Source organism: Brienomyrus brachyistius, chromosome 1 (assembly GCF_023856365.1).
Source record: "Brienomyrus brachyistius isolate T26 chromosome 1, BBRACH_0.4, whole genome shotgun sequence".
In the NCBI taxonomy this organism is placed as follows: domain Eukaryota; kingdom Metazoa; phylum Chordata; class Actinopteri; order Osteoglossiformes; family Mormyridae; genus Brienomyrus; species Brienomyrus brachyistius.
In genome coordinates this window covers 8,629,248-8,650,250 of record NC_064533.1, presented here as the reverse complement: position 1 = coordinate 8,650,250, position 21,003 = coordinate 8,629,248, and the positions used below count along the sequence as shown (strand labels likewise).

Genomic DNA, 21,003 nt, shown 5'->3' with positions numbered 1-21,003 from the left:
ATTAATACGGCAGACAGTTTCACATACGAACTAGTACGTGAAAAAATAGCTAAAATTATTCCACAACTTTGATCAGAGCCAGAGTCCGGGTCCGCCCTAGGGCCCGGGGACACTGCGCCGCACCATGGCCGAGCCGGGGGCAGCCGCGGCCGGGCAGCTCACGGCCTGCACCCTCAGCTCCTGGACGTGTCCCCGGCTGCTCTTCCTCCTTGTGATGCTCCCTCTACTGTACTTGCTGCGAGTGCCGTTTAAAATCAGCGATAGCCTGACCTCAGGTGAGCCTGAACAGGGAATAATAGCGCGATCGCGCCGGGTACCGAGTCGCCCCAGCAGAACAGCCCGCAGGTCGCGCCGTAGGAACGGAGTGACGGACGCCATTCCCCCCGCAGGAGAACATGGTGCCATCGGCAGAGAGCGCAGGTTAAAATGGCTGCTTTACGCTTCTCTTTGCAAAGGTTTGCTGGCTGCGTTTGGCTCACTGGCGAAAATCGGGGTATAACATACAAAATGCTTTTAAATTAACTTCGCGCGCGTCTCCGTTCAAAGCGCCACGTTGTTTTCCTGGATCCAGGATCGCGTCCGGGGGCTGGCCGCCGCTCGTTTCCGTGTTTGGTGGCGCCGACCTTTGGTGTGAGGACAGCGGCGTCCGTCAGTATCCGTTTAGTGAAAATGCTTCTGCTTGGGGCCGTTTCAGCCGCCGACCGCCTCTGAGCCCCGGCTACCGGACGGGCTACCGGACACTTTCGGTTCTAATTCCGCATGTGAGTGTGTGCAACGCTTCTTTTTTATATAATCTCCGGAGTTAGATTAAGTTTATAGTTGATCAGATGTATTGTGGAAATACGTCTCTTTAATAATCAATTATGATTGTAATTTTTACGCTTTAAATGCGCACATAACTTGCAACATTTTGGCACTGAAAGCTGGAAACAAAGTGGCGTTAAACTCCCCCGAGAGGCTGCGCTGCTGACGTGTCGCGGGGAAAAGCGCAGAAAAAGCACGAAAAATGCACAGAAACTCGCACTTATTCTGCTCATATAGAGGTTCACCTAATGAGCGTTTTAATGCGTTTAGCGCGGTTGCTGCGCTTAAATGACAAGCGAAAGTGCCGCCTCGGATGTAGAAAGTGCCTCCGCTTTTTGTCACATGTCCTCCAATACAGAACTTAAGGGGTATTTTAGGGAGTGTTTTTATGCCATGAAGTCGCGTTTCTTGTTGCAGCTTCATGCTTCGCGTTGCATTTCAATATCACCATTTTAAGTGATGTTCTTATATCGTCAGGTAAGCTTATTGACGTCATGCCATGGATTTCCGCACGGTGTTTATTTGTAGTGAGATTTTAGCATGCTATGATGTAATGCCATTAATGTGTCTATAGTTTGTCAGTAACACAAACCTCTTTATGTGTCCTTGTGACTTTGGCATTAAGGTTTTCCACACCGCTTACGCACAAGTGCCTGTTAGGCAAAAGATCTGTAGAAGAGTGAAGTTTGCTTTTCTTACCGTTGCCTTTACGACATGAGCAGAGCTTTTGTTACCTTAGTATAAAGCAGTACAGCTGAGAGTGTCTTTATTTAGATGTAGTTTGGCAAGCAGTAATCTGAGCCAGGCTGGTCTGGGACCAACAGCCGATCCCAAAGTTCTTGAGATATATGTAATATGTATGTGTTAATGATATGTTTGTGTGTGTGCCTATAATACATATACATACGTACACAATTGTACTGGAATGGAACTTGAATCTCCTACCATTACAATACATGAATATCACTCTACAGCTACATAAAATACTCACCTCACTTCACTGCTGCCTTATTACACAGCTCTCTCTAAACAGTCACTCGGCTATCAGTACTGGCTAATTTCCCTTCACCCAAATTCTTATTTCGGTGCTCAATTTATTAATCAGATGCTTAAGAAAATAACCTGCTATTGCTTTTTTTCTGGAAATATTCCATTTTTAAGTGAACTATAATTCTTATGAGTTAACCTACAGATGACTTGCACAGTTGGGCACCAAAACTGGGCTTGGAACAGCTAGTAGGATTAGGAAGGATTCTCTGCCACCTATTTAGCCTGTTACATAAATTGGGGTCTCTCTGGGATAAATCTGCCATTTACTCCAGTTGTAGTCTAAGTGTTGAGGTGAATGCAGGACCGTCACCTTCACGTATTTTAGTTCCAGTGAGAACTGGGGCAGCTGTGTTTTGGAAATAATATATGCAAGCCTGTGAGCAGCCAGATAGTGGTGTGTTACCATGACAGCTAGGATAGGGCCCAGGTAGCTGATACCAATACATTAAGCAATATGTAATGCATCTCTAGCTTTCATGGAGACATCTGTACTGAAGCAGAAGCTGCCCAGATAACAACAAATGAGACTGTGTCTGAGTAACTCGGGGGGCCACATCTTAATCCTACCCCTCCCCCCATGTATATTGGCTTAGTATTTCAGTGACTGTTTTATTTAACAAATAGATAGCAGTCCGACAGATGTGATTTGCCCAGGGAAACAAGCAAGCTTCATTCTTTAGGACAAACAAGAATGCGTTTCTGTCCATATTTTTAAAAGCGGCCTTTATTTCTGTTAGCGTAGGGTATCGGGGCGTTATAGAGGGCCACCGGAAATGGTACCTTCTCTTCTACCAGTTTGACTCTTTCAGTGGAAGAATCTGGTGTGCTGGGAAGATGGTGCTTTGCTAGATGGTTGGTTGGTTTATTTCGATCATGTTCCCATATTGAGGAATCCGGCTGAGCTTAATTTAGGGAAATCGCACATCTCGCATAACTTAGCCAGATGGCTCTCTTGGTGGGATTCAGATTTTTTTTTATTGCCTCATTGATTATTTCTTTGAATACCTTTGGACATTTATTAGGGCATCTGCTTCGGTTGGTTTTTGAACAAATTTTGTCTTGGGGTTTCCCCATTTCGCTCCATCACTGTCAGTCTTTTACGGGACTGCAGTTCCTCTTCTTGGCAGCAGGTGGTATCAAATGAGGAAGTGGAGATATTTGGTAGGTCATCAGTAACGTTCTATTCGTGCAGAGATCGCGTCCAGCACGCTCCTGTAGCCCCGCTGGGGTAGATGTCTGATCATCTTTCAGTCGTTAAAAGCTAAAGGAATGATGCTATCAAAGACTCTCTTTACTGATTGCGTTCTTAAAGGCGGTAATAAGTACCTCTCTGCTTCAGGGTTAGTCCTTGCATTTAAAATACAAAGCTGAATTGTTGTTAATGTGCTTCAACTGAACTGAGTTTTGAAAGATGTTGGACATCCTGGTTTTTTCCTCAAAGTAAACAAGCTTATGGGGAAAATGACCACTTCTGTTTTTGAGAGCATTGTAGAAAAGACAGGAGATGCGGCAGAATCCTTAGTGAAATTTATTGAGAGCTAGATTGTGGAGTTTGTGATCTTTAGGAGTTTGGTGTGTGCTAAATGACTGTTCCTTTCTTTACTTTGAGCTTTGTGTCCGTACAAATCTATATCAGATGATAAATTTAATGTTATGTTCATTTACCCAATCAGCAGTTCCTCTTGTGAGACTACGCACCTTATCTGGAACAGGAACTTAAAATACATACAGAATTATAATATTTATCTCGTCAAACCACACACTGAACATATTTGACCAGGGTTAAAATGGCTTGTCTGAGACATAAGATTTAATGGATTTAATTAGTTATCCATTTTCTCAGTGTCAGGACTGATGTTTTCTTTGAACGTCGCCGGTTTGTCATTAACGCCTGACGTGCAGCTGGTGACAGTGAGAGTTTTGCACGTCGGGTTCGCTGTCTTGTGTTCTGCTAACCGTAACGGATTCTCCGCTTGTGGCTCATCGTCTGCGTCTGACGATTGTCCGTGGAGCGTTTGAACTGGCCGCGGCTGGTTCCTTTCGTGTTTTTTGTGCAAAGTATCATGGGAGATGAAGCAGTTCCAGGGCATGGAGGTCATACATTGGAATGTGATGATCTCTTTCAGCATCTGCTTAACAGACCTCCTCCTCAATGACTGAATAACTGACTGACTGAAGGTTCCAGTCTTGCTTGCCTGCTTGTCCCTTGTGCTGCAAACACAGAAATTTTTATTAATTCTCTTATCCACAACAGCCATGAATATCCAAGGCACTTGTCCTGTACTTGTTTTCAGTTGCCTAGCAACCTGGATGAGATCCTTGCCTTGGTAATTGTCCTTATCAAAGTGACATTGTCTGGAAATATGTGCTGTGCAAACCTCCCAGCACACACTCCAGTAAATTCAAGGGGGTTTTGTCTCCTTGGAGCCTTTTGAACATTACTGGTGCATCGCTGAAAAATCCGTGTGCCCTCTGGGAGCTGTTTCAGCACCGACTCTCTCCCGTTAGCTGGTGTATTTAGTTGAGTTGTCCATTAGGGGGCTTGTCCTGACGTTTATAAAGCCAGCAAAAAGCATCCACTGTATACAGAGCTTGGGAGTCCGGTGTAATGAATGAACCGCTTCGCAGCACTGAGAGACCCTGGATGGCTTAGGGAGCCAGTGCCCCTGATGGGTGCCGATGCACCCCCCTCCCCCTCTCCTTCCCTCCTCCCTCCTTCCCCCCCTCACTGGCTTTGTCCTGGAGGATGCCGGCTGCACCAGTACCTGCCATAAGGCAGGAATGTGTGGGAGGCGGAGCCGACGGTGCCAGACCCAGTCCAGTCATCCAGGGCCTGGTTCTGTTAGTGCACTGTCCCACAGTCTTGAGAAAAGCAAAGGAAAACAGTGAAGGAGAGTGATGTGGCGCGTGTGTGTGTGTGCGCGTGTGTGTGTGTGTGTGTGTGTGTGCGCGTGTGTGTGTGTGTGCGCGTGTGTGCGCGTGTGTGTGTGAGAGTGAAAGAGTCAGGGGGGGTTGGGTAATTGTATCATTAATTCATTCTGCAAACTTGATGTGAATTTTCCAAAGAATTTTAAGTATGTACTAAAAATATATTTATTAGACATTATTGGTTCTAAAAGTGTTTATTACAATCATCTACATCCTATAGCATCTGTTCATGTATTGATTTTTTATTTTTTTTTTGTTTAAATGATTTAAATTATTTTGATGTTAGTGTATGTGAGTCTTGGTCACAGTTATTTATCTGGAACACAAAGAAACCCCCCCCCCAGTAATAAACCTGCCTGCTTTCAGCACAGTGGAGCTGAGGTGTCCCTCTTCTCCAATGGGGGAGGGGCTCCTCGTGTGTACTGCGGGGGAGGGGGTGACCCCAGTAGACATCCCATTCTGATTGGTCTGCCTAACTCACCCCTCCCCAGCCACCCGGCATCTGTCAGTTGTCGGCAGGCGCATGACGTCACAGCTCGTCTGCACGGCCGGTGCCATTGTCTGCCCGGCGGGGGGGGGGTGTGGGGGGGCGGGGGCAGCCCATTGCAGTATCTGGTTTCTGCTTCACCTAGTCCAGCCCCTCTGCATCGGGGGGGGTGGATAGAGCGGCTGCGTATGGCCACACACTCGGGCGCCTCCACAGCTCGTGCCGCCACACTGGACACGTCGCTGGACCCGTTTTAAACCGCCGTCGTCTTTCTGGCTCGTTCTATGAGTGACGCTGTAGTGGAGAGCCCCCCCCCCCGGCATGGAGCTGCGGCTGCATTGTGTGCGTTGATGACCCCCGCTGTGTAGCTGCCGCTCACCGCCCCCTCTCTTTCTCTCTCTCTCTCTCTCTCTCCCTCTCCCTTCCTCCCTCTCTCTACACCACAGCGCCCAGCCCAGCCATGTTCGGCACTGAATCTTCACGTAAGTAGCCCCCGTCACTCGGCTCTGGACGTCCATGCCCCCCCCCCCCCACCCCAGGCTGCATGCACGCCCCTGGTCCCCGTCTCCCTCGCCGCCATCGCCGCGCCTCCTCTCTCAGTTGCGTGTTTTTGTTTGTTCCTTGATCGCATGGATCGCTCCGTGGGCTCTGGGCTCTACCATTTTGCGTGAAGGAGCAGCGATTGCAGACAGCCGTGCTGAATCCATCCTCCTGCTCCTATCCATTTATCCATCTCCTCCTCTGCTCTTCCCTCTCTGCTCTCCCATCCTTCATTTTCAGTAAATTATGAGCCCCGCTAAATGGCCTTTGGACTCTGTCATCGCTGTGGGCTCCACCGGCTGTCAGACCTGAACACTGCCCATTTTCACGGCACTTTAATGCGGGCCTTTCGTTTGGTTTGTTCCTGCCGTTGTGCTCGATGGTCGCGTCGCTGCTCGTACCGCGTTGAGCTGCAGGTGTGTGAATGAGCGCGCTTACAGGCACTTGATGTTTATCCACGGAACGTTTGAATCGGCTTGTTCTCACTGTGTGAGACTGTCATGTCTTTTTTCGTTACATAACGGCCATTCGTCAGTCTTTTCTCCCGAAGCAGCAGTGCATGATGGGACTGTGGATGGCTCACTCGACTTTCCCATCTTCCCGTTTGCCGGTGATTTTAATTCACAGGCGCTTCCACTGCGCCTGACTGTGTTTTATTTTTTGGAGCTAGTAATTATTTGGGCTTGATGCAGCTGTTTGTGTTTTCTTAATCTGTCATGTTTTTAAACTTGCCGATTTATTGTTAGATGTATTTGCGTTTGTGCCACAAAATCGGGTGGTTTATTTTGCGCTGGCTACGTAGCATGAAGAGAAAACCATAACATGGCTTTGACTAAACAAAACTGCTTTTCAAAACGTAATAAGAATAGCATGAAATTATTTCAGAATTGAACTGCAAGTATCCAAGTATATTTGTACCATAGACTCTTAAATCAAATGAAACAAAATCTGTCCGTCTTTTAACTGCTTATCCTGGTCAGGGTCGCTTTCCCGGCTAGCATGGGGCTCCAAGATGGGGTATGCTCTAGATGGGGTGCTGGGGACAGTCCTGAGATCTCGACTCACACACTGAGCAGAGCGGGATTCAAACCCAAAGGGCCTCCACACACACAGAGCGCAGCGGGATTCAAACCCAAAGGGCCTCCACACACACAGAGCGCAGCGGGATTCAAACCCAAAGGGCCTCCACACACACGGAGCGCAGCGGGATTCAAACCCAAAGGGTCTCCACACACACGGAGCGCAGCGGGATTCAAACCCAAAGGGCCTCCACACACACGGAGCGCAGCGGGATTCAAACCCAAAGGGCCTCCACACACACAGAGCGCAGCGGGATTCAAACCCAAAGGGCCTCCACACACACAGAGCGCAGCGGGATTCAGACTCTAACCCTAGAGGTGATTGGCACAGGCGCTGCTGACCGGTTTGCAGCAGTGTGTTTGCAACGGCAGCCTCTCTCTTGAACCTAGGCAGCCACTCACTGCTGTTTGGAGGGCCGTTCCTGGGGAGGCTCCTGTAATGAGTTGTTCGGATGTAACCTCAGAGTAATATCCTGCCCGGGATTCCCATAATGCTTTGGGAGGGGGACAGTGTCCAGGTCTGCCAGTACACAGGTTAATATGTCTTTCTTCTTACCCTGGAGAAATTTTTAAAGCAGGTTTAAAGGTTCCTCCATATGAAGGGACAGCTCCTGTATCTGGACATTGGTGCTGAAACCCCAGTATGCCAGCAGACAATTATCCAGGCATCGAGTAACTGAGCTTTTAGCCTCCGTGGTGTAAATGTGATATTTCTGATGAACTTTTTCGTAGGGTTTGTCTGTTGCCGGTAGCTTTGTATTTGCACTGTGTGATCAGTTTGGTCATGTATCCGAGCTGGAGGAGTGGAATCTGAGCCGTATTTTGTATGTGGGCGCCCAGAGTTAGTCAGTGGTGCCGTTGGTGGTATTCACATCTGGGTCAGAGAAACATTTAACACAGTTTGTGTGTCTGACTTGAAACGGGGTTGCGCGTGAAATACATCGCGGAGTTGGCTCCTCTACACTGATATGTCTCCACTGATCCAGATCCTGTGTGTGCTTGTTTGTTTTATTTATTTATTTATTTATTTTTTAAAGGAGGGGGCAATGTTTAGCTCAGTGGGCTAAGGCTCTGTGCCTGTGATCCGAAGGTTGCCAGTTTGAGCCCCCCCTCAGTAGAACAGCCACTTCATTGTGGGCCCTTAAGCTCCCCGGGCACATCAAGGTGGCTGCCCTTCACTGTAACCCCCCACGCCCCAAGCTTGCTCTCACCCATATGTGTGTCTGAGGTTGATTTATTGAGTTAGCAAAGCACAAGGAGGACCTGGGACGATTACGGCTGCGATGCTACAGCTTGGTGGAGATCTGGGTGTGTGTAAAAACAGCAGTGTAACTCTGATCTCCAGTCAGAGAGTGAAGAGGCTTCCACCTACTGGCCCCCCAGCAGTTAGATGTCCTGCCGTCGGGCTGACAGTCTGAGCTGGGGGATGAAATTCAGCAGTGAGAGCCTTATGTGCAAAGAAGGCTGATTTCAACAGTGGATGTCATATGAAATTTGGACCTTTGTGTTTCCAGCCTCTTTCGGTTTACTCATACAGACATGGTGTAACTTTCTGGTTAATGCATATTGAGCTGGATTTATGAGCTCAACTCTGCACAAGCTGCTGTGTGCTGTGGAGACCTGGAGCGTTTCATCTTCTCTCTGCCACTGACACGCACAGATACGCTTTATTGGTAAATTGATTCCTGTGTTTTCAGAAACGGTGGTGACTGAATTCTCTGATCTGCCTTCAAAAGGACCTTGGTCTCTGAGAAAATAAGGAAATGGAGCACTATTCCCCTTTAGCCAGACACTAAATAATCTAGAATAATTATTGAAGAATGTTTTGTTATTAAATACTTAAAATGCACTCCCAATGTTATTATGAGAAACCCCCGGGTTTCCCAGAAGGGCGATACGCTTAATAACAACAGCAATAACAACAACAATAATAATAGTTCCACAACCCTGAACTGGACAAGCGGGTACAGAAAATGAATGAATGGATGGCTGGTTGCCCTGTAACAGAGATGCCATTCCTGTCCTCTAGGGGGTGCTGTGTGGCAATGCGGGTTAGGACACTGTGCCTGTGGTTGGGAGGCCACCGGTTCAGATATGTCTGCAGGGTGATTTCACAAGTGGTGAAATGACTTTTCTCTGTGTTCAGCTTCCCACCACCGTGATCTTCGGTGTGATGACTTCAGTCCTTCCACCTTCTTGCTTGTTATTAACTTTCTCTTTTACCTCTTCAAAAGCTCTGGGTCTTTCTAAAAAATTTGCCTAAAATAAGACCAATTGTCTGGTCGTTTGTGCTTATGGTGAAATCCCAGGCTTGAGTTAATCGAGTTCCCTTGTTTGTTTTGCTTGTGTTTCCCCAAAAATCTTTGTCAGTATCAGAACTGTTCCTGTTTTCCTTTGTCCATGTTTCACATCCATAAAGAATCATTCTGATCTTTGATCTCTCAGTAAAGAGCCTCTGGCTCTGTCTGGGGCCCCCGGTCGTCCTCCTCTGGCTCTGTCTGGGGCCCCCGGTCGTCCTCCTCTGGCTCTGTCTGGGGCCCCCGGTCGTCCTCCTCTGGCTCTGTCTGGGGCCCCCGGTCGTCCTCCTCTGGCTCTGTCTGGGGCCCCCGGTCCTCCGCCTCTGGCTCTGTCTGGGGCCCCCGGTCCTCCGCCTCTAGCTCTGTCTGGGGCCCCCGGTCCTCCGCCTCTGGCTCTGTCTGCGGCCCCCGGTCGTCAATCTGTGGCCTTGGTCTCCGCTGTCGAGCTCTGCCTGTGGCGTTAAAGTTAGCTGCCTGGCCATTACTTTTGTATTCTTGAGTCCTGGCTTTTCACTCTGTCTTTTAACTTAACATCTTCAGATGTTCTTCATCTTCCGCTATGAGTGTTGTTAACAGGTTATGAATTTTATTCACAGCTACAAGCAGCCTGATTCGAGGCCAGCTTCTCTTATCATTTGTTATGCTTTTATCACATGTTGTAATCACTTTAAGCTTCTTGTAATATGCGTATCTGTAATTGCACCTCTGACCGAAACACGGAGATAGAGTATGATGTTTTTCTTGTTAAATGACTAATTTGAACTCCTTTATTGGTTATTTGAATTTAAAGTCGTTTTACTATCTAAGCTTTTTTTTTATTGCACTTCTGGTTGTTTCCTCCTCGGCGCCCGTATCTGCTGTATATATGTGTCTGTATCTGCTTCTGTGCTCCAGCGAATGGAACTGAGCAGCTTCATGCACCGAATTGTCATTCCTGTTGCTGTGTAGTGAGCCGAAACGGCGCAATCGGGGTTTGTGTGGATGGGAGCGAGCGTCTCCTTAAGGGAGAGCAATGCTTCCTCAAGCACTTCTTACTGACCGTCGTCGTCATTTATGGGTCAGTTTTCACATGTTTATTTTTGCCTGGCATCGACTGCTGTTACCGAGGTTCCCAAGGATGCCATCGCCAGGAGGACCTCACGTTTTCTCCTTGAAGTCCCCGCACCGTTTATTAACAGTAACTGTGACCCCTGACCGTGACGTTACCGGCACTGTCCGCGTCATCATGTTGCCATTCATTTCCTCTCTTCTGTCCCTTTGCTGACGCTGCTGGTAGGTGGCGCTATGAGCACATTCTATGCACTGCTGTCTGCAGGTGATGCTTTGTGCACATATTCATTTAGCAGATGCTATTTTTTTGTCCAAACTGACATACAAGCGGGGACCAGAGGCTTGCCTTGCCTTGCAAGGTCATGCGATCACTCTGCTGGTCCCGGGATTCAAACTGCTGGTCCTTTTCTGCTGAATCACCATCAGGCGCTGGAGCTTCTCAGGGCTTATGGGCTGGTTGTGGGCTCCCAAGCGGGTCGGCTCTCTTTCTGAAACGCCCCCTTGTTAAGGGAGAGTGGGCACTTTGCTCGGTGTCGGGGCTCACTTGTGCCCAGCTGCACGCCGCTAAAGTGGCTGCTCTGCCAGCCGTGTGCCAAGGCCACAAGTGCCGCCTTTGTCTGTCGTCGTCGCCCCAGGCGGGACGTGCGAGTCGGCAGGGAGGGCAGCAGCTGGGGCCAGACGGTGTCTGTGTGTGTGTGTCTGTCTGTCTATCCGTGCATATGTGTGTCTGTGTCTGTCCATGTCTGTGTAAGTGTTTGTGATTATTACATTGTGGGGACCAGATTTCCCCGCAATATGATTCAAAAACCTGTAACTTATTACCTTGTGGGGACATTTTTGGACCCCACAAGGATAATTTAAATTTTCTAAAAATCTGTGACTGCAGTCAAAAAAATTGAAATGGCCCAAGATTTTGTGTTTATTTTGGTAACTTATGGTTAGGGTTAGAACTGGGTAGGGGTTGTCATATTTGGGATTTGGGTTGTGCCAAAGAAATGATTGGAGAGTCCCCACAAAGATATGGACATATAGACTGTGCGTTTGCATGTGTGTATCTGTCTGTGGGTGTGGGTCGGGCGAGGTGTTAAGGTTTCATTTCTGTTTTGTTTGCTATTGTGATTGTACATCACACCTCGTGGGGATTATTTACAGGCAAATTCTGCATCTTCACTGTTGTGGCTGTTTAGTATCGGCAAGTAAATTGAGAGAATTTCCTCCTAAGTGACGCGACGCTTCGTTTTTTCTGCTCTTGTCCGCAGTGAGCATGTTCCTCAACACCTTAACCCCCAAGTTCTACGTGGCTCTGACCGGAACATCATCCCTGATATCTGGTCTCATTCTGGTGAGCAAAAGGCACCTGGATCAGACTGACGTCAGCCATTTATCCTGCTACTTTTACCAAAACCGCCTTTGTCAGGCACTCGACGACATCGCTGCTGCATGCTTTTTTAATTTTTGAGTCACAAATTGTAATTTGTGAACCATAAAGGACTGAATCATTATGTATTAGGGGTTACAGTCTGTCTCGGCATGTTTTTAAGTCAGCGACAGCTTCTAAACTTCACACTGAAATGCTTTGATCTTGCAGATATTCGAATGGTGGTACTTTAGGAAGTACGGGACTTCCTTCATCGAGCAGGTGTCCGTTAGTCACTTACGCCCTCTGCTGGGGGGCGTCGATAACAGCTCACCCAGCAACTCCAATCCCAGCAACAGTGATGCAGATTCCAGTCGACAAAGTGTGTCAGGTAACTCCCTCTGTTTGCATCATTCATTGTTGCCCAGGTGCATGCTGTTACTGTAATGATGTCTCTTGGAGAAAATAAAATTTATATGTAAATGTTTCATCTTGAATAATTTGCAGATTGACTGGAAAACACTGGATCTCTGTTCTCAGTAGACTGGTGTGTGCACAGTTATGCTATGTAATACTGTAATAACCCCAAATTGTCGACACCCAAATGCTGTATTGTTGGCACATGGTATGGACATTACTGCTTGTCCCGGATGCTTGTTGGTCTATGAGCCACGAGCTCACTGTGTGATGTATACTGTAACGCCCCCTACTGTTGACTAAAGTTTTTTTTTTTCCCCTCGTTGTCACTGGCAGAATGTAAGGTGTGGAGGAATCCACTGAATTTATTCAGGGGGGCAGAGTACAACAGGTGAGTATGTGGTCTCGCGTGTCTTCGGAATTGTACTTCAAACTTTTGGAAAGTTAAACATCCCTGGTCTGATGATGGTAGCTTGAAGCACTTATGCACGCGTGCGGCAGCTCGCGCTGAAGGCAGCCTGCTTCTGGAGCTTCTTGTGAAGTCTCCTTGCACTTTCGATTAGCCTAGCTTCAGCTCGCTGCTTCCTTCAAATGCCGCTCTTACCTGAAGCGTGTTTGAATGGCAGCATGCTGCTCTGACCCAGTGTTTTCTTGGGGACCCACAGACAGTCCATGTTTTTGCTCCCTTCCTGCTCCCAGCACCTCCTGTACCTGTATTCTGTGTTCCTGATTGGCTGAGAACTGGGAAGGAGCAAAAAAATGTGGCCTGTCTTCTTGAGGTTCTTGGGGCCTGGGTTGATGTGAGGATCAGCACCTTCACTGTCCCTCTCAGCGGTGCTTGCCTGGCCTTTCTAACTGGAGTTACACTTAAGCACCAACACATGCTATAGCTTTGTTACTCCTGGGATGTAGAGGGATCATTTTGCTTCACTCACCTTAACACATGGAAGCACTATGCTGTGATCTCCTGCTCGGCACTCGTTTATATACTCCTGGGTTATTCTTGCACTATGAACACAGTGTTGGTGTCTCCTTCTAGCACCTGTAGGATATAAGTAACCACAGACGTTCACTGTGTGTGTGTGTCTGTCTGTCTGCCTGCCTGTCTGTCTGTCTGCCTGCCTGTCTGTCTGTCTGCCAGGTACACATGGGTGACAGGGAGAGAGCCTCTCACCTACTACGACATGAACCTGTCTGCCCAGGACCACCAGACCTTCTTCACCTGCGACTCGGACCACCTGCGCCCCGCCGATGCCAGTAAGTGATGCATAGATCTCTCAGTATCAAGGGAGCATTTTAGCAGAGTCACCCTCAAGGATCTGCAGCAGCTGGTCACCTGACCGTAGAGCAGGTCTTTTATAAGGGGTATCTGACAGTGCTAAGGCCTAATGGGCTTGTATACCCTGGGCGTAAATTAGTGATAGAGAAAATGACGCTTCATGATTCGCTGATCATTCGCTGTATTTTTTTGATCCTACTGGTTTGTGGAGCATCATTTTGTCCATCACTAGCCTAAATTCCAGGTGCCCCAGGTTCTGTGCTGCTGCTAAGTTCTGGTTCTGGCTCGGTTCTCTCTGCGCTTAGCATGAGTGTTTCTGCTCTGTCAGTAATGCAGAAGGCCTGGAGAGAGAGGAACCCTCAGGCCAGGATCTCCGCCGCTCATGAAGCTCTGGACATAGAGGAGTACGTACCCCCCACTCCCAATGCCCACTGCTGTGCCACCTGCCTCACAGGACAGGACATTCAGGGTTAGTATTACTGACGGAAACGGACCCACTCTGCTGCAGCTGTGCCACTGCATACATCCTGCTGGCGGAGGAAGAGGCCACCACCATCGTGGAAGCCGAGAAGCTCTTTAAGCAGGCGCTGAAAGCTGGAGAGGGCTGCTACCGCCGCAGCCAGCAGACACAGCACCACGGCACACAGCACGAGACGCAGCACAGTGAGTACGACACAACACCACAGCGCATAGCCTGAAATGCAGCACAGTGAGTATGACACACCACGGCACACAGCACGAGACGCAGCACAGTGAGTTCGACACAGCACCATGGCGCATAGCCTGAAATGCAGCACAGTGAGTATGACACAGCACCACGGCACGCAGCACAGTGAGTATGACACAGCACAGTGAGTATGACACAGCACCACGCCGCATAGCCTGAAATGCAGCACAGTGAGTATAACACAGCACCACGGCACGCAGCACAGTGAGTACGACACAGCACCACAGCGCATAGCCTGAAATGCAGCACAGTGAGTATAACACAGCACCACGAGACTCAGCACAGTGAGTACGACACAGCACCACGAGGCGCAGTACAGTGAGTGTGACACAGCACCATGAGACGCAACACAGTGAGTACGACACAGCACCACGGCACGTAGCCTGAAATGCAGCACAGTGAGTACGACACAGCACGGCACACAGCACGAGACGCAGCACAGTGAGTACGACACAACACCACAGCGCATAGCCTGAAATGCAGCACAGTGAGTATGACACAGCACCACGGCACGCAGCACAGTGAGTATGACACAGCACCACGGCGCATAGCCTGAAATGCAGCACAGTGAGTATGACACAGCACCACGGCACGCAGCACAGTGAGTATGACACAGCACAGTGAGTACGACACAGCACCACGGCGCATAGCCTGAAATGCAGCACAGTGAGTATAACACAGCACCACGGCACGCAGCACAGTGAGTACGACACAGCACCACAGCGCATAGCCTGAAATGCAGCACAGTGAGTATAACACAGCACCACGAGACTCAGCACAGTGAGTACGACACAGCACCACGAGGCGCAGTACAGTGAGTGTGACACAGCACCATGAGACGCAACACAGTGAGTACGACACAGCACCACGAGACTCAGCGCGAGTGAGTATGACACAGCACCACGAGACTCAGCGCGAGTGAGTATGACACAGCACCACGAGACGCAGTACAGTGAGTATGACACAGCACCATGAGACGCAACACAGTGAGTACGACACAGCACTACGAGACGCAGCACAGTGAGTACGACACAGCACCACGACACATAGCACCAGATGCAGCACACTGCTAGTGAACACACTCTCTCATATACACACCAAGCCGAACCATCAATAGCACATGAATGCCACACACAAGGCTGTGCATAGTTCAAAGCAGCTGATCTCCATGCAGTTCTTGTCTGCTTGGTGGCTCCTGTGCCACATGCTGACCTTCCTATTTCATAGGGACATTCCCACGCTCTGTGCTGAGCAGCCGCTTTGCGGCGATGTCCTCTGTTCCCTGCAGGACGAGACACTAATGTCCTGGTGTATATTAAGAGGCGGCTCGCCATGTGCTCCCGGAAGCTGGGAAGAACACGGGAAGCTGTCAAGATGATGAGGGATGTAAGTGAATGATAACCTGTGTTTACATGAGGTACACTTTCATTTCCCGGACACATGGCGACGCGATAAGGGATGTAAGTCAATGATAACCTGCGTTTACATGAGGTACACTGTAAGTTCCCGGCCACATGGTGGCGTGATAAGGGATGTAAGTCAATGATAACCTGCGTTTACTCAAGGCTTATTACCATTTTCTGGATGGTGGGGAGAGTCATCAGACTGTTCCGTTTGCCAGAAAAAGCCTGTGATCTGTGATCAGGATGATCCAGCTGCCTGTGTGGAGTTTTTACATGATGTTACCTGCCCAGAATATTTGCGGTTCCTGAATCTGGCCTCTTGTCATCATAGGATCTGAAACGACTCGGTTTCATTTCTCCATTTCGCTGTACAGTGGCGATTTCCCCAATGATTATTTAACGAAAGTGGAGAGATTTTTGTAAATGGATGTGACGTAACCATCTGCAGTGACTCGGATTTGCTGTCTTGTGAGATTACTTAACACGATAATGATGCAGTGGTGGTGATATGTATCGGTTTACGCTATTGGCTGTCCACCCGAATCCAGCTTGTAGCAGAGTGGAGATCATGACTGTCAGAATAACAGTAGTGCTCAGTTTTGAAACCGTGGCCAGAAAGATGAAAGGTGAAGGGAAGAGGGCTGATCAGAAATGTATTTTGGCCAAACAGTCAGGGTCATAAGAACCATTTAATTTGGTTTCATTTGAACCTGCCAAATAAATGAAGTAAAACTTTCTCCTACGCCCTCGCAAAAACTAAAGATATTTTAGGCAAAAACCTTCCTCTAGATGCTGGATGATCCCCTGCAGGCCCAAAACTTTTAGCTTCCACCGGGAAAAGCACTCAGTACTTTGGATATGGGAGCAGCCCAGGCTACATAGGACATGAGGCAGGGGGACAGGCTGCAAGGAGGCAGTTTGGTGGATGGCTGGAAATGATCATAGTAATGGCCAATCTCACCACCCCAGGCCAGTTAGCCTTAAGCTGCTCTTCCGTGTTCAGTTGTGCTGTCATGCTCTTCAGCGCCATCTGCTGTGGTATTACATGTAACAACAGTTGTATGTTTTCCAGTTAATGAAGGAGTTCCCTCTCCTCAGTATGTTCAATATCCACGAAAACCTGCTGGAGTCCCTGCTGGAGCTGCAGGCCTATGCAGACGTGCAGGCCGTCCTGGCCAAGTATGATGGTGAGTTTCAGGCTCAGAAAGCCAGCGGTTTGCTGGTTCAAGCCTATGAAGCAACCATAACTAGTGCAGTGAACCTAGATTTCTCCACTGTAATACGCAGCTGTGTTGTGGAATCCGGGTCTGAATGCATGATTAATTAAAAATATAATAAAAAATGACACATTGTTTCAATGGTGCTTTGCAGTGCACTTTATACTTGTACCAAACACACAAGGAAATTAACAAAAGGTTTGTGTGACTTAATACACTTAAAACCATAAATTGTCATGTAAATTAACAGCAAAACATCAGTAACTGGAAAAAAATGTATGAAAATATACATGTTCTAAAAAATATATACAGTAATCACAGCTGGTCTTAGTATGAGGCCCCTGGTGTATGTATGTGTGTATATATAGCAATTAATTTAAATCCTGCGCTCAGACACCCGCTTAATGGCAGTGCTTCTGCCCTCTTGTGGAAGTAAAATAAGCATCCTCTCATTAATTTACTTTATTTTCCTCCAGTCTGTATCGATAATGGCCGAAGCAGAACTGTAATACGACTTGTCTTTTCCACAGATATTAGTTTACCCAAATCCGCAACAATATGCTACACAGCAGCGCTGTTGAAAGCCAGGGCTGTATCAGATAAGTAAGCAAACTTGTTTTTTTTCAATGAAGATTATTAGCAGATACTTCTTTGACCTTTGTCGATTTAAAGCATGAAGAATTGTTTTCTGTTTGTGCGATTTTTTAGAACGTAACAACATAAAGTTACGAACGAGAGGAGGCTTTGCGACCCATCGAGTTGGTTTGGAGGGAATACCCCCAACTTCCTCATTGAAATTACAGCCCTCTCGTTCTTGTGTGGTTCCTGATCTTTGACCCTACTCCGACGGCAGGTTCTCCCCAGAGGCAGCGTCACGGCGAGGCTTGAGCCCGGCAGAGATGAACGCTGTTGAAGCCATACACAGAGCGGTGGAGTTTAACCCACATGTACCCAAAGTGAGCAAGCCGGCTTCCACCAGTGTCGTTATAGTTTTTGTGTTTTTAAAAATTTTGTTTCCATTTTTAGTTTTTTAATTTTTATTTGAAATCTAGTTTAGTTTTAAAGTGTGGGTTTTTTTTTATAATTATTTTTTATTTATTATTTTAAAGACATTTATTTATAAGTTGTCTGATCTTTAGTGAATCTGACATGAATACACAGTGCACTGTATGTACTAATGTCCTGTAAAATGGACAAAACATGATCTGGTATCCTAAATGGTAATTACAGCCAACCAAATCATTATTTAATTACAAATAATTAAAAACTAAATGGTATTTAAGAAGAGTGACAAAGTTTTTCAGTTTTACAAAAATGTTTTCTGACAGTGTCAGTGTTAGTTTCCGTTAACGGTAACCTCGGCTCCTGCTGCTGTGACGGGGGCTGGGTGCATTACCCGGGTGACCTGATCTATATGTCTTGTCCCTGCAGTACCTCTTAGAGATGAAAAGCTTAATTCTGCCCCCCGAGCACATCCTGAAGAGGGGTGACAGCGAGGCCATCGCATATGCCTTTTTTCACCTACAGCACTGGAAGAGGGTAGAGGGAGCACTCAACCTGCTGCACTGCACCTGGGAGGGCAGTGAGTGGCCTTCACCTTTCACCTTTAACCCCAGTGCTCAGCAGCCCTTGCGTTGTCTGCGATCATTCCATGAGTCTCAGTATTCCGTATGCAGATCCCATGTGTTTGTTGTGATCATTCCCTCCGTTTGTGGCTCAGCTTTCCGGATGATCCCATACCCCCTGGAGAAGGGCCATCTCTTCTACCCATACCCCGTCTGCACAGAGACAGCAGATCGAGAGCTGCTACCAAGTAAGTGATGCTTCACTTTCCTCACTGTTTGGTCACAGAGTAGAAAAACCTGCAGTATCTGAAAATGAAAGTGAGCTACCTCCACAGTTTCAGGTACCTAGAGGTGCTGGACTGTTAAGGTTTGTTTATGTTAAAAAGGACCAAACGGATCAGAACACACCTGAGCTTTGGGTTAACCTGCATCTTCCTCTTGCTCGTGGGAGTTTTACTTACACAAAAAGTTTTGGTTGGACCCACCTCCTCTACAATCTCTCTGAGCCAATGATTTTTTATTCTTCCCTTAACATTTTACTGTAAGTAAAACTCCCATGAGCCTTCGTCTTGTTTACAAATTTGGGGTTGGGAACATTCTGGAATGTATTCATCAATTCCAGTCCAAATCAGGAAAAGGAACTGGAGTTGGAATTTAAATCTCACTGAAATTCGAATTCAATTCCAATTCTGTTCCCCATAGTTTTTTTTCCAATCACAACTCCAGTTCAATTTCCTGATTTGGATTGGAATTGATGAATGCATTCTGTAATGGCTCCAACCCCGTTACAAATAAGTGCTTATCCGTAAAAGCTCAGTACTTATTCCTTTTAGTGACTGATAGTGCTATGGTGTGTTCAAGCTGACTGAACTCAACATAGCTTTACGGTCTCTCCTCCTCTTCCCACGTGTAAGCAGTCTTCCACGAGGTGTCTGTCTACCCCAAGAAGGAGCTGCCCTTCTTCATCCTCTTCACGGCCGGCCTCTGCTCCTTCACTGCCATGCTGGCCCTACTCACTCACCAGTTCCCAGAGCTCATGGGGGTCTTTGCAAAGGCTGTGAGTACCTCTGATCACGCCGGCTTCATAACCATCATCAGAGCAGAAGCTATATTTGTACCACACACTCCCAGAGAGGCGCTGAACCGTAGAAGTTTGTGTACAGCATTCTAGAATTTTATCTTGATAAAACGGAGGCTCTCCCATCAACTTCCAGCCAACATCTGGTGGGCAAATTTCAACACTGTCATCAAGGCGCAGCTCTAGGAACATGAGACCAACAGGCACAAATTAGAGTAGCAAAATTGCGATGAATCGGCCACTGTGGGCATCTTTCATCACTATACTGCACGTTTAAGAACAACATTCTCTCACCAGTTCCTGTTACCAAATGTCTCCCTTTAATGAAGAGCTCAGCTAAAACACAACGCGATTAATTTTGAAACGTGCATCTTTCATCAATAGATCCGTTTTGCCGACATGTAAGGGATTTGCCATGATCTGTGGGAAGTCATCAGTTCTCTGGTTGTGTTGGTTTGTCACCAGTTAAATGTTGGTCTGCAGGAAATGACATTATGATGTCATCCCAATTATATGGTGCATGCCCAGCCACCAGAGCTTTTAGATGACGGGCGTAAACGTTTGTCCGGACGCCAGCTTTTCAATACTATACGTTTTGAATGTTTGGTATGTCATGTAAGCAATAAGCACTGAAGTGGCGGTGAAGATAGGGACAGCTCAGCCACAATATCTTTTAAAAGGGGAGATACTGTGGATAAGCAAGGTAAAGAGACGTCGGTAGTGTGGAGGTACAATTTGCAGCTTAAAGTCCAACACATTTATTGAACATAAAGATATACGTCTAATATTTTAGGTGTACTCCTACAAATCTGCTGACCAAATTATGGGCATGTGTAAACCAATATGTAAATCCGTATGGTACCGAAAAGCTAACAAATTTTGACACCCATCTGAAGCCCTGGTTATTATCGTGCGTGTGCCATATAATCACAATGTGATATTGTGCAGCCCTAGTTAAATGGCGCTAAACTAGTGAAAGAAGCTACCGCTGATCCTTTATCTAGTTTCACTTCTGCAGTAGCGAAACTAAAACCACTAGTCTAAGAGCAACTGAAAATTCCCTAGTTTGAGTGATTTCATTCTCCTTCAAAGCATTTAAATATTTTGAGATGGTTTTCAGTCATTGGCTGAGATGATGCGATTGACTGGCTCGTGTGGAAGTTCCTCCCCTTACAGTGTTTCTTATTGGGTTCCTCTCCAGTTCCTCAGCACCCTTTTTGCGCCACTGAACTTCATCATGGAGAAGGTGGAGAACATACTGCCATCCAGTCTGTGGCACCAGCTGACACGCATCTAGGACTGGACCGTCAAGCGGCCCCTGAGCCGAGGTCTTGTTGGACTCCAAAGGCATGATGGGAAAAGGGAGAAGCAGTATTGCCTTGGTTTGACTTTTCGTTTCCATGTAAAACTGGTTTTGTTGTACAGTAAGGTGGTTATCATCTGCCTTCAGATGAGAGCTGAAGGGAAAAATAAATTTCAAAAATTCAAAGGATACATATCTGGAGTTTCATATAATTGCCAGACACCAAGAGGGCAGTGTTTTCACTTCCCCAGCAGAGGTGAGTATATAACGTTTAAAACAATGTCCTATTCTTTTGAACATAAACCCTGAACAGTACAACCCTATCCTACACACTTAGTGACACTCAATGTAATGTTAATGCAACATAGGATCTGTATATGCTATTTTAAAGCTTATTCACGCTCTGACAACTGCAGTTATAG

The 21,003-nt window shown here is 47.2% G+C and overlaps 1 protein-coding gene across 9 annotated transcripts; it reads left to right on the top strand.

Annotated features, from left to right (window-relative positions):
- On the top strand, nucleotides 1–20,770 carry LOC125738792 (suppressor of tumorigenicity 7 protein homolog). 9 transcript variants are annotated; one of them, XM_049008125.1, is made up of 16 exons: nucleotides 4–275; nucleotides 5,716–5,751; nucleotides 11,495–11,577; nucleotides 11,824–11,983; nucleotides 12,346–12,400; nucleotides 13,151–13,266; nucleotides 13,617–13,692; nucleotides 13,797–13,951; nucleotides 15,304–15,401; nucleotides 16,491–16,605; nucleotides 17,166–17,238; nucleotides 17,489–17,591; nucleotides 18,067–18,217; nucleotides 18,356–18,448; nucleotides 19,115–19,257; nucleotides 20,480–20,770. In XM_049008125.1, the coding sequence occupies exons 1-16, from the start codon at nucleotides 125–127 to the stop codon at nucleotides 20,573–20,575; spliced, it is 1,704 nt and encodes a 567-aa protein (XP_048864082.1). In that variant the 5' UTR covers nucleotides 4–124; the 3' UTR covers nucleotides 20,576–20,770. The 9 variants fall into 9 exon arrangements, with proteins under 9 accessions (XP_048864101.1, XP_048864082.1, XP_048864091.1 ...); XM_049008134.1 differs by having other exon boundaries at nucleotides 5–275; nucleotides 19,118–19,257; XM_049008155.1 differs by lacking the exon at nucleotides 4–275 and adding an exon at nucleotides 302–420.
- Nucleotides 20,771–21,003: the final 233 nt, after the last annotated feature.